This window comes from Pelophylax lessonae (genome assembly GCF_965119305.1).
Source record: "Pelophylax lessonae genome assembly, chromosome: 3".
NCBI classification, from domain to species: Eukaryota; Metazoa; Chordata; class Amphibia; order Anura; family Ranidae; genus Pelophylax; species Pelophylax lessonae.
Window position 1 is genome coordinate 199558492 of NC_138770.1, and position 12569 is coordinate 199571060.

The following is a 12569-nucleotide window of genomic DNA, read 5'->3' on the forward strand; positions in this document are numbered from 1 at the left end:
TCTTGGTATTTTTGGACTATGCTGGGAATACATGCATTAGCAGACAAGTAGGGAAGTCTCATGAGAACCAGACTCTGATAAGATGAATACACATGCTTCTGCCAAGGGAGTGGAGGGAGAATCGTGAGCCAGGATGAGATGCAGTCACTGACTAGGGAGAAAGATGTATGAAGCAAGAGTAATGGCGAGATGCACACTGTTACACAGAGAAGGTGGAAAAGCAGGAGGTTGGCTAACATTTTATCTCGCTTCACCTTCATTTTCCTCTGCAGTGGTGAGAATCATCCTCCCACTCTTGCAGAACTCAGACACTTTGTGACTTAAGTGACATAACAAGCTGCACTCCGAAAACTGCATAGAATGAGAAGCACATTTGTAGAACTCTTGGCAAGGAAGTGACTTCTCTCCCTAGGCTATACCTTTTTGGCAATATATCAGCCCTAGATAATAAAAAAATGGGTGGTGGGAAGAGTCAGTTCGAAAGCCACAGGCTAATTTAGGAAATACGAATAATGTTCTGTGTATATCTTTAAAAAAGTCACACTTTATAAGTGGCTGTTTTAGTTTAAGTTCCATTTTAAGGCTCAAGTTGACAGAGCACCTAAGTATATTCATACATTTAATAATTTGAATGATTTATGTGCTTTTGCAGCAGGCATGCTTATAATGAACCACTTTTTATTCCTCTGCTAAACAGAACCTACTACTCCCCATTTCCTTTAAATAAGTAAACCTATCTCACTGTGTGTTACATGTTACACCCATATTTAGGGTGTAACATGTTCAGCAACCTCCCCTTGCACCCCACATTTCCCCATCCTGAAAACAATGATTGTCTTGCTGATCCTCTAGTTCCAAACATGTAGTCACTTGTAGAGGGGAGCAAACCCCATAACACATCAGGAACCCATCACGCCACCTCTTCAACTCAGTCTCCCGGATCTTCAGGGCGTCGACGGCGGAGAGCGGGCTCGTGCACGTCCAGCCAATTCACCGCGTCCGCGGCCGTATCAAAAAAGTGTGCCCTTCCCTCAGCCGTGACACGGAGGCGAGCAGGGTACAACATGGCATACACTAGACCCAGGCGGCGAAGTCGCTGCTTCACTTCAATAAATTTTGCTCTCTGTTTCCGGCAGAAAAATCCGGATAGAATGACACTCTGACCCCATTGAAGCGTATTTCCGCCTTCTCCCTGGCCAGCCGTAGGATCTTCTCTCTGTCCCGGTAATGAAGTATTTTCGCAAGCATTGGCCTAGGGGCATTGCCAGGCAGGGCTCTAGTGGGGACCCGGTGCGCCCTCTCCACTGCGAACAGGGGAGAGAAGGAAGCCCGGTCAAAAGTATCGCACAGCCAGGTCTCAACAAAGTCAGTGGGGTCCCGTCCCTCCACCTTCTCCGGGAGCCCCACTATGCGGACATTATTCCTGCACAGGCGGTTTTCAATATCGTCCGTCTTATTCCTATTAGCCTGAGCCAGCCTAGCCGTCTCCCTGGTGTCCGAGAGTAATGTGGGCATCTGATCCTCTAGGTCACAGACGCGACTTTCAACAGCAGTGGTGCGTTCCCGCATTTTTTGTAGATCTTGACGCAGAAGGGCCACCTCCTCCGTGAGACCCCCCAGCCTGTCCTTGACAACATTCACGGACGCCGTGCATTTCTGTACAGCCATCAAGATTTGACCCAGGGTGGGCTGAGTCCCCTCCAGCACATATCCCTCTAGCTCAGTCCCAAAGTCAAGCTGCTCAGGTGGGTCCAGAGCCCCCGGTTCCTGATGCGCGTCCCCCAGTGCCTGTGCACCCGGCAGGGGTGCAGCCTCCACAGCGCTGGTTCCCGGGAGGTCGCAAAGCTTCTTTGCGTACAGAAGAATATCGCCAGCACTGTCCTTTCCCCCCGGGCGCCCCGCCTTGGGCTTAGTGCCAGTGTCTCTTTGTTTGTCAGGGCCTTTTGAGGCAGACTGCGGCGTCCCCCCAGCGCCATCCTGGCCGGCCGAGCCAGGGACAGTGCCATCCTTTAATTTACTCCCCCGGGTCATTGCAGCACCCGCGCGGGACATGGAGGGTGTAGGGAGGTAGCAGCCCAAGCAGTGAAGTAGTCCCTGGTGGTCAGTGGGTCAGCAGATAGAGGCCGCCGCTTACCGGATCCACGCCGCCACGAGCGGGCGCCCGCCGTAGGAAAGGCCGCGGCTTCGGCTCTCGACTAGGCCGCAACCCGGAACTCAGCTGGAAACGCTCCGCGGCCAAAACTAGTGGCAGGCCCGCACTGCAGGAGGTGTCCCAGTCCCAGGGGAGGCAGTCCGGGTCCCAGGTCCGCAAGGATGAAGGAGGATGGCCCGGGATGCAGATCCGGCGGCACTGCCCTCTCTCCACGGTCCAGAGGGGCCGCACACCGGGCAACCGATCCGGGGGCAATTCGTGCAGCACCAGACTCAGGGGGCCCCCCGAGAAGGATTGGGGTGCAGTAGGAAGTATCCCGGCCGGGGAAAAAGGGTATTTTTAGCGGATTACTGGAGGAGCCCTGTGAGCTGCTTCCACTCACATGCCCAGTCGGCCACGCCCCCCCGATCCTCTAGTTCAGTGGTCCGTGGACCGCAAGAAACTTTTGTTGGTCCCCAAGGGTTCTGCCGCAAATACAATATTGTAGCTGATGTATACCGCCCACCGATTCCAGTAGTGTTCTCAGTGAACACTCAGTCAATACTGTCAGTGTGCATTGATACCTGATGCCTCCTCTGTGTATTCCTGGCTCCTGTGAACTCAGACGGAGGCGCCGGGAGTAGTGCAGAGAGTGGGAGGTGAAGTAGGAGGGGACTTCCAATGGCAGCGCTGACCAGAGACTTTGGGAAGGAGCAACGGCGCTCAAGCACATGGCTGGATAAGGAGGCAAGATCCAATGAGGAGTCTGTGTAGGGCAGCAATTTGATGTGGGTGCAGAGAGCTGGAGGTGTGTGTGTGTGTGTGTGTGTGTGTGTGTGTCAACTGTGAGGTCCGAAAGGGTGGTGACCACTGTTTTTAGTTGAAGTAGTGTTTGGAGGACTGTATAAATCTGAGCACCTCGGTGTAGAAATTTTTTTGGTTTTTAATTTCTATTTGTGTCTGACTTTTATTGAGCTTGCAGATAGTGCACATTATTAGGGATGCACCGATCCGATATTCGGATCTGATATCGGCACCGATATGGCCATTATAGCTGGATCGGGGGATCGGTAACATTGGCCGATCAGGTTTTTGCTTAGTAACGGCTCAGCCATCCCTTACTTGGTGCAGTAGTAGTATGGGATGGGAGCCGCTACTTCCTGTATAGTCCCGGCTCGCAGGCGGAGTGATATCAGATGCACTCCGCCTGTGAATGGAGGAGCCATACACATGAAGCAGCAGCTTTGCTCTGTACTGCAGCCGCTTGCTTTGTGTGTAGCTCCGAATCGGTTTTGGTATCGGCAATTCCACAACGCCAGATATCGGTATTGGGTCCAAAAAAAGTCGGATCGGTGCATCCCTACATTCTATCAGCTTGTCTTTTGTTTAGATCTCAGAGGAGTAGTCTGAAATCTGTGCTCGGCTAGGGGAGGACTGCATGGTGTAATCTGTATAATAAAAAATCCCTTCCACTGGGCTGATGAAAGGGGGTCCAACATTCAGAGTTGTCAAGTTTTTAATTTTCATTTGTGTGTTATCTGAAAATTGCCCCATTTCAGGTTTACAATTACTATTTTGACCTTTGAATTATACTGGTCCTAATTGTAGTTTTTCAAAGCAATTTTCCCCTTTCCTAACTAAAAGCGGAGTTCCGGCCACAAAATCGACATAATCCATTTTGGGCCATCCGCTTGCTCTTGGTCACCTGAAAAACAAATGGATAGTTACGATTTTTTTTTTTTCGTTTACTTACCTTGTTATTGAAGAAAAATATACTCACCTTTCTTATACTCACCTTTCTTCCACTTCCTCCCTCTGCGGCCGCAGCCCACGCCGTCACTTCCTCTTTGCATTGATTCTTGGGAGCTGAACGTCATGGCTCCCAGGAATCAATGCGCCTGCACCGGCCCTGCTCGTCAGTTCCGATGCGGGCGCATCATTCCCTGCTAAACCACTTCTGGGCATGCCCAGAAGCTGTGGAGGGATGACTCGCCTGCACCAGAAGTGACAAGCGGGGCCGGTGCAGGTGCATTCTGGGAGAAGAGGACGCGCTGGCTTCAGCTGCCCACATCCGAGATGGCAGCGCTGGAGAAGAAATTTTCAAGGTTAGTATTTCTTCTAAAAGGTAAGTGCGACCCGGGACAGTACAGAGGCTATCCATTGTGAAATTTACTAGCCCTGACTGTCCCGGGGGTATTTTTAGCTAAATTTCACCCCCGTGGCCGGAATTCCGCCTAAATTTTGTTTTTGCAAAGACAACCAACCACCAACAGTTGAAGGATTTTCATTAAAACCATTTGTGATAGTTTTTGATTAATAGCTGGTGGAAAATAGTTGAAAAAGCCTAAAAATTAAAGTGGACTGGGGTCTTTGTCAGCAAATGCTCTTGTTTTTTGTTTTCATTTTTATTTTAAAAAATGACGTGTGGTTTTTTTTTTTTTCTTATCACAGATGAACGACAACTTGGTGGATAATTGGGCAGACTTAGAAGAATTAAGCGGTGCCCAGGGTTTGCAGACCGTGTATCTAGAAAGGAACCCTCTGCAGAAAGATAACCAATACAGGCGCAAAATCATGCTGGCCTTGCCCTGTGTCCGCCAGATTGATGCAACTTTTGTCCGATTCTGAGTTGATTTGAGGGCATTAAGCCGTCTCCCTCCTACTGTAGCAGCACAGTGCAAATTCATTCTGTCATAAACATTCTTCTTTTGTGTGATATCCCATTGTCTTACCATCTAATCACTCCGTTTACACTCTTAATTTCCTTGTGCACTGCATGATCCTCTTGCATCGAAGTATGTCCATTGCTCATTCTGTTACCTTCCAAAACCATACTACTGTTTGTCACTGGACTGTCTTCCTCTAAGATAAACATTTTACAGAATGCGTTAAAATCACCTCTTTTATGATGGTGTCACATTACAGTATTTATTTCTGGACAATAGTCTTCTGGTTAATAAAGTTTTTATCCTCAGCACCTGTCCATCCCATGTAAGTGCATTGTGGTCACTCCATCATCTGACATGTCATAATACAGAATTGTTCCTGTAATATTCCACAAGGTAACATTCTGATGAAATGTTCTCTTTAGAATATTGTTTACAAAAGTTGCTTTTCTATCTGCATCTTGCACATGGTCTTTCTTTATTTGGCCTGCACGTCACTGCTCCTTCTTTTTGTTTTGGGTGAACGTTTTGTGTCAAGGTCCTGCGCTGCTGTCTGTTTAAGCTTATATTGGGTGTTGCTTCTCTTTTTTTTGGAGAAGCCATATTGAGCATGCATGTTTGCCTATACCTATACAGAGCTTACCTTCTGGTAGGCCTGTAAGGAAATGTCCTTTTTTTTTTTTGCTAAGGCAGTGATAACAAAACATGCTCATGGGAGACAGAAGTTGCACTTAGTATAGGCTAAGACATAAGAAGCCAGTTATCTGATCAAAGGTCTGTAATATGAGATATATATATATATATATATATATCTATAATTTAGATATAGCTATAGATATAGAGACACACACACGATTGTGGAGGGTAAAAGGGAAGAATTTTGGCCATTGGTGCACATAACTCCTGAAGAACTATACAGAAGATGCCTTTGCCTTAAGATTTTCTTTGGAGTCCTGGCTCTGCTCCATTTCCTGTGACAATAAAATATCTCACTTTGCCTTATACCTAGTGAAGTGGTGACCTACCCCCTTTTGGACGCTTCATAGGAACACATGAACAAACCAGGTTACCCCCTTTTTGGACGCTTCATAGGAACACATGAACAAACCAGGTAATCGTGAGACGTTAGATGCATTATGACAGTGAATAAATGATCTCAGGGTTTTCCGTGAGTTTTTTGAAAGCTGGGCAGGGCCTGCAAATTTCCTTTTTTTAATTCATTTGGAGCCTTACTGCATGAATGTACACTGTACAACTCACAAATTGTTTCATAGTACATTAAGGGCTGGGCTGCAGCTCCTTTAATGCCATAGCTGCAAAGCTGTTCTTGACCTCATGGGTACAGGCAGAAAATGAATGCTGTAGAGGTAGGTCTATTGATGTGCATATGAACAGAGGCTAGTCTTTCAAGATGGTGTCCAAAGAGATATGAGATGCACCTGTATAACATTTGAATTTTCTCAAAGTTTATTTTATTTCAGTAATTCTATTAAAAGGGTGAAACTCATATATTTTATATAGATGTGTTACACACAGAGTGATATATTTCAAGCATTTCTTTCTTTCAAATTTGATTATGGCTTACAGCTAGTGAAAACCCAAAATTCAGTACCTCAGAAAATTTGATTACATAAGAACAATAAAAAAATGAAGATTTTTAATACAGAAATGTTGGCTTACTGAAAAGTATGTCCATGTACAGTATAGTATGCACTCAATACTTGTTCAGGGCTCCTTTTGCATGAATTACTGCATCAATGTGTTGTGGCATGGAGGTGATCAGCCTGTGGCACTGCTGAGGTGTTATGGAAGCTCAGGTTTCTTTGAATGTGGCTTTCAGCTCATCTGCATTGTTGGGTCAGGTGTCTCTCATTTTCCTCTTGACAATACCCCACATATTCTCTATCGGTTTTAGGTCAGGCAGTTTGCTGGCTAATCAAGCACAGTGATACCATGATCATTAAACCAGGTATTGGTAGTTTTGGCAGTGTGGGCAGGTTCCAAGTTCTGCTGGAAAATGAAATCAGCATCTCCATAAAGTTGGTCAGCAGAGGGAAGCGTGAAGTGCTCTAGAATTTCCTGGTAGAGAGCTGTGCTGACTTTGAACTTGATAAAACACAGTGGGCCAACAGATGACATGGCTCCCCAAATCCTCACGGCCTGTGGAAAATTTTGCATTTAATTTGGCAATCAAGGTCCCAGAGTCTGAAGGAAGAGTGGAGAGGCACAGAATCTAAGCTGCATGATGTCCAGTGTGAAGTTTCCACAGCCAATGATGATTTAGGGAGCCATGTCATCTGCTGGTTTTATTAAGTTCAAAGTCAGCGCAGCCCTCTAGCAGGAAATTCAAGCTTCCCTCGACCAGCTTTATGGAGATGCTGATTTAATTTTCCAGCAGGACTTGGCACCTGCCCACACTGCCAAAAGTACCAATACCTGGTTTATTAATCATGGTATTACTGTGCTTGATTGGCCAGAAAACTTTCCTGACCTAAACCCCATAGAGAATCGAGAAGCGGAAGATGAGAGACGCTAGACCCAACAATGCAGACGAGCTAAAGACCACTATCCAAGCAACCTGAGTTTCCATGACACCTCGGCAGTGCCACAGGCTGATCGCCTCCATGCCACGCCTATTGATGCAGTAATTCATGCAAAAGGAGCCCTGACCAAGTATTGAGTGCATACTATACTGTACATGGACAACATTTTCAGTAAGCTAACATTTGAGTATTAAAAAAAAAAAAAAAGGATTTTTATTTTTTATTCTGTAATCTATTTTTCTAAGATTGAATTTGGGTTCTTCATCAGCTGTACATCAAAATTAGAGTAATATATTTCAAGCTTTTATTGCTTTTGTGTGTAATGCAACTACATAAAATATGAGTTTCACTTTTTTTTAATTGCTTTCCTGAAATATACTTTGAGTATATTCTAATTCTATGAGGTGCACCTGTACTTTAAACAATATTTAATTGCTGGTTATCATCCCGTGCTTTTCCAGCTCCCAAACGTAATATGCATTCTTGAACATTATAAATAACTCTTCTGTTTGGTTTCATGCATATTTTATTATGTAACAAGTTCCTAACATTTTGTGGGATGCTAAGGGGGCCTATTCACAGTTGTGCAATTTCATGCTGTAAAAACTCAAGAATTTACAACATGAAAATGCATTTTAAGTGGAAATCTCCTCTGTGACTGGTTGACATTTTATGTGCTGAAGTTTAGTGTCTTTTTGGAATATTCATACTTTTGTAGCAGATGTGTTTTCCATTTAAATAAATGAAAACACATCAAAACGGGTATCTTGAATTTACATGGCACACAAATGTGCATCAACATATTTTAATTAATTTCCACTGATTTCAGTTGGAAATGCATGTGGCAAATATGGATAAGTGTGAATAAGCCATCAAAGGGAAATTATAAGGACCAATTTCTTTTTATTCATGCTTCTTTTTCTGTTCCTAATCAAAAAACCACATACAAAGATAATAACAAATATTCAATAATACTTTCTTTTTTTGGGCTGCTGAGAGGGGTAATGTATCTATTGAGGTTACTTTGCCATCCCACTGTGCATCTGTCAATTTCCCCACATCCTCCTCCCATTTTGCTCTGCTAGTCAACTGAAAGACCTTTCCAATACTTTTGCATGTATATTTTGATATAGCTTTGAAATTAACCCCTTTAAAGATATAACCTCTATCAAATTTTTCTATACAATGATTTTACTCCATTTTAATCCTCCTGCCTCAACTTGTGTGTTTAAGGAATGTCTCACCTGTAAATATAAAACTCTCCATTTAGGAGCACAAATTCCTCCTTCAGCTCCTGGAATGTCCTCAAAATCCCTGCTTTATATATTTGCTAGTCTTATATACCACTTGCCGACTGCCGCACGACTATCTACGTCGGCAGTCAGCCCCTCACAGGCAAAGTGACGTAGGTCTACGTCGCTAGCCTGTGAGGGTCTAGCGAGCGAGCGCGCGCCGCCGGAGGCGCGCTCCCGCTCCCCCGTGGTCACGGAACCCCCCCCCCCCCGCGCGTGTGACCGGCGGACCCGATGTCCGCCGGTCACTCTGCGATCGCCGCTGCAGAGGGAGAAAGTCAGGCAGCTTGTGTAAACAAGCTGCCTGTCATTCTCCCCTGTGTAGAAACTGTGATCACACGGTTCTACTATGTAGAACCGTTGATCACTGTTTCTACAGCTCAACAGACAGCCAATCACAGTTAGAATCACGCCCCTAGGGACACACACAGCCCCTCCCTCTCAAATAAAGTTAACCCCTTCACTACCAGTGTAATTTTGCAGTAACAGTGCATATGTATAGCACTGATTACTGCAGTAATGTCACTGGTAACCCCAAAAATGTCAGTCAAGGGTCCGATCTGTCCGCCCCAATGTCGCAGTACTGCAAAAAAAATCGCAGATTGCCGCCATTACGCGTTAAAAAAAAAAAAAACAACAAAAATTACAAAAATCTTTCTCTGTTAGTAAACGCGATAACTTTTGCGCAAACCAATCAAAATACGCTTTTTGCGATTTTTTTTTTTTTTTTTTTTTTTTTTTTTTTTTTAATGCTACAAACATATGTAGCATAAAACAAATTGGCCGAAAATGTTAAAAAATTTTGATTTTTACATTTTTTTTTTTGGGGGGGGGAATTTCATATAAAAAAGTGAAAAAAATTGTTTTTTGCAAAATTGAGGCTCTTTTTTTTTTTTTTTTGTTTATAGCGCATGATCAAAAAATCGCACAGGTGATCAAATACCACCAAAAGAAAGCTCTGTTTGTGGGAAAAAAAGGACGTCAAATTCGTTTAGGTACAGCGTCGCATGACCGCGCAATTGTCCGTTAAAGTCACGCAGTGCCGAATCGCAAAATACCCCCTGGTCAGGAAGGGGGTAAAATCTTCCGGGGTTTAAGTGGTTAATGCTCCCTCCCTTTTCCATTTGCTAAAATTCTCCAATCCCATGAGCTCAGTTAAGCCTCCACTGAAATATTGACTTTATGGTTTTCAATACCTTCCCCCAACAGCCTTGCCGGTGGACACCGACCCCCCCCCCCCCCAAAGAGTCTGCTTCCAATGCCCCTATAAGCGATGTATGTGGGGTACATGCCAACAAGCAGGTGCTGTTGTCACCTATTTCCCAGCCTCCTATTTGTTGTAGCTGAGCTGCAAAATATAGCTCCATGGATAGGGAAGGGCCAAACCACCCCCCCCCCCCTTTTCTAGGCAACTGTAGTACTTGCAGACGAACTCTAGCCCGAAATCAATTTCCTAAAAAGACCTTCCACTTTCTTAAACCATACTCTAGGGATCCATATTGGGGAGTTATGCAAAATATATAACAATTGAGGCAGCCAATATCCTTTTAATCAGGCTGCAGAGTCCCACAACTGATAGGGGAAGGTGGCTCCACTTCCCATACTTTACTCTAAATTATTCCATTAAGGGTTCTAAATTTTTCAATATATACTGCTATATTTATTCCTAAATATTTAAAACTCTTTACCACCTGAAGACTTTAGCATTCTCCGGTAGCTCTCGCTCCAATCCATCCACCGGGAGAAGAACAGATTTCTCCCAGTGGATGGACAGTCCCAAGAGTACACCAAATCTATCGCCGTCATCAGTGAATGGTTCTCATCCTCTAAAAAGCGAAGGACACCATCTGCATATATCAAAATCTTTTCCTCCTTTTTGCCTCTTCTAAAACCTCTTATACCCTCCACTGTGCTAATGGCTATGGCCAAAGGCTCAATCGCCATAGCAAAAAGCAGGGGCAACAATGGGCATCCCTGCCTTGTCCCTCAGAACAGTGGGAAGTATTTCGAGGTTCTTTAATTTTCTCTTTCGCCCTTGGGCCAGCATACAACAGTTTGATCCAGTTTATAAAAACGGGACCAACATTAAATACCGACAGCTTTGACACCATTGAGGGACAATATAGCTCTTGTTCCCATCTTTTCTGATGGAATTTGTAGTTTTTAAAATAATCTCATAATATTTACCGATGTTGATAGGCCAGGAATAAATCCAAAATGGTCTGGATAAATTATAGTATGGATTATTTTACTTAATCTAATAGCTAAAAATTTAAGGTCTGCACAAAGAAAAGAGATTGATCTGTATGATGCAGGTTGAGTTAGATCTTTCCCTTCGTTAGGCAATACTATAGTTGTAACCTCTGCAATTGACGCCCGTAGTTCTCTCTTCTCCAGTGCCTCATTTAACACCTTCAGCAGCTCTGGTAACATTTTCTCTCCATATTCCCTGTAAATCTCATTTGGCAAACTGTCTGGTCCTTGTGCTTTGTAGTTTGCTGATCCCCCCTCACTGCCTCTCATAATTCTTCAATGGTAATAGGCATTTCCAATGATGCTCTATCTTCCTCTGAGAGATGTGGGATTTGGGATGAATTATGTGCAAACTGTTCCAGTTTGGTTGTTGTTTCCTTACTTTTTTCCTTTACGGTTCACTGGGGCTGTGCTAGGGGTCTCCTGTAGTCCTGATGTATCTCCTTTTTTCTTGTCATTTCTTTTAACCTTGTGTTCCAGATATATACTAGAAAAGGAACTTGTTGCTACACCTACTGCCCCGCTCCAAGTTATTTTAGGGTACAGAGAGAGAGAGAGAAAGAGAAAAAAAAAAAAAAAACAGCTTCACTTATTTGTGTAGATTAGTTGGTTCAGGAGGCAATCAGTCCATCACAAAAAAACATGTAATAAGCATTCTATAGTCCAGCATAGAGCCAGTAGGGGGTTAATAGTAGCCCGGAAAAGTTTACAAGAAATCTAGTGCCCACTTTCTCCAAAAAAGCCTCAAAGTCCCTCTGAGTCAAAAAAGGAACAGCCACGACAGTCAGAAGCCAAGAGGAACCAAGGAAAGCCGAGTGGGGCCGAGAAAATACCGAAGCTCAGCCCAGAAGCCGGCAAAGAAACCAGACAGAACTGCGCTCGCTCTCCACCACACAGCAATCCCATCCACTGCCAAATGATCTCCCCTCCTCTCCAGGCAGAGCTGCACACACAGAGGACACCAAGGGCTGCCTCCTCCACCACCTGCGCCGCTGGACAGACCCCTGGCAGGATATCACCCCCCTCGCTAGCATCCAGGGCACCGCTCCTCCCGCCGCACCGCTCCCGTCTCCCATTCGGCTCATGGTCAGCTCGTCACGTCATCCGGATTAAAGGAGCACAGGTGAGCTACATGCACTGCTCACATCAGCGCTAAACCACTCCCCCCCCCCCCCCCCCCCTCCCAAGGACCAATTTCTAAGTGTGTATATTGGCACTTGTGGTTGGCATAGGTGTGAATAGGCCTGTGAGCTGGTTATATTTTACATTTTTCTATTTATAATGTGACAAACATTTGAGAACTGTCCTGTAGTTTTCACTGTACATGTAGGTGCTGCATTTTCTTGTACAGCCTTTTCCTGAGTGTCCTAAATTATAGAAATAGAGGTGTTTGGGAGCAACAATAATTTCATACCCTTAGAACTCTTGGTACTACACCATTAGTCTGAATATTACAAATAACACCAATATGGAGGTTGCCATATACTATGCACTACTGCTCAATTTTAGTGTATGGATTCCTTTTTAATATATCTAATTATGCACACTTCAAATTTTGTATTTGCGGGTTCTAATCAATCCTATGTGTTTTTCGAATAAATGACTACTCTTAGAAAGGGAACATGGATCAATAGAAATTGCTATTGAGCACAGTTGTGATTGTACATAATATACTTTGTACCAC

General features: G+C 44.4%; 1 protein-coding gene across 1 annotated transcript in view; it reads left to right on the forward strand.

Moving 5' to 3' along the window:
- Positions 1-5108, forward strand: part of PPP1R7 (protein phosphatase 1 regulatory subunit 7) — a 52444-nt gene extending 47336 nt beyond the window's left edge. The window contains exon 10 of the mRNA XM_082251173.1: positions 4583-5108. Coding sequence (XP_082107299.1) covers positions 4583-4759 — 177 coding nt within the window. The 3' untranslated portion in view covers positions 4760-5108. The remainder of the gene's footprint in view (positions 1-4582) is intronic.
- The last annotated feature ends 7461 nt before the right edge of the window (positions 5109-12569 follow it).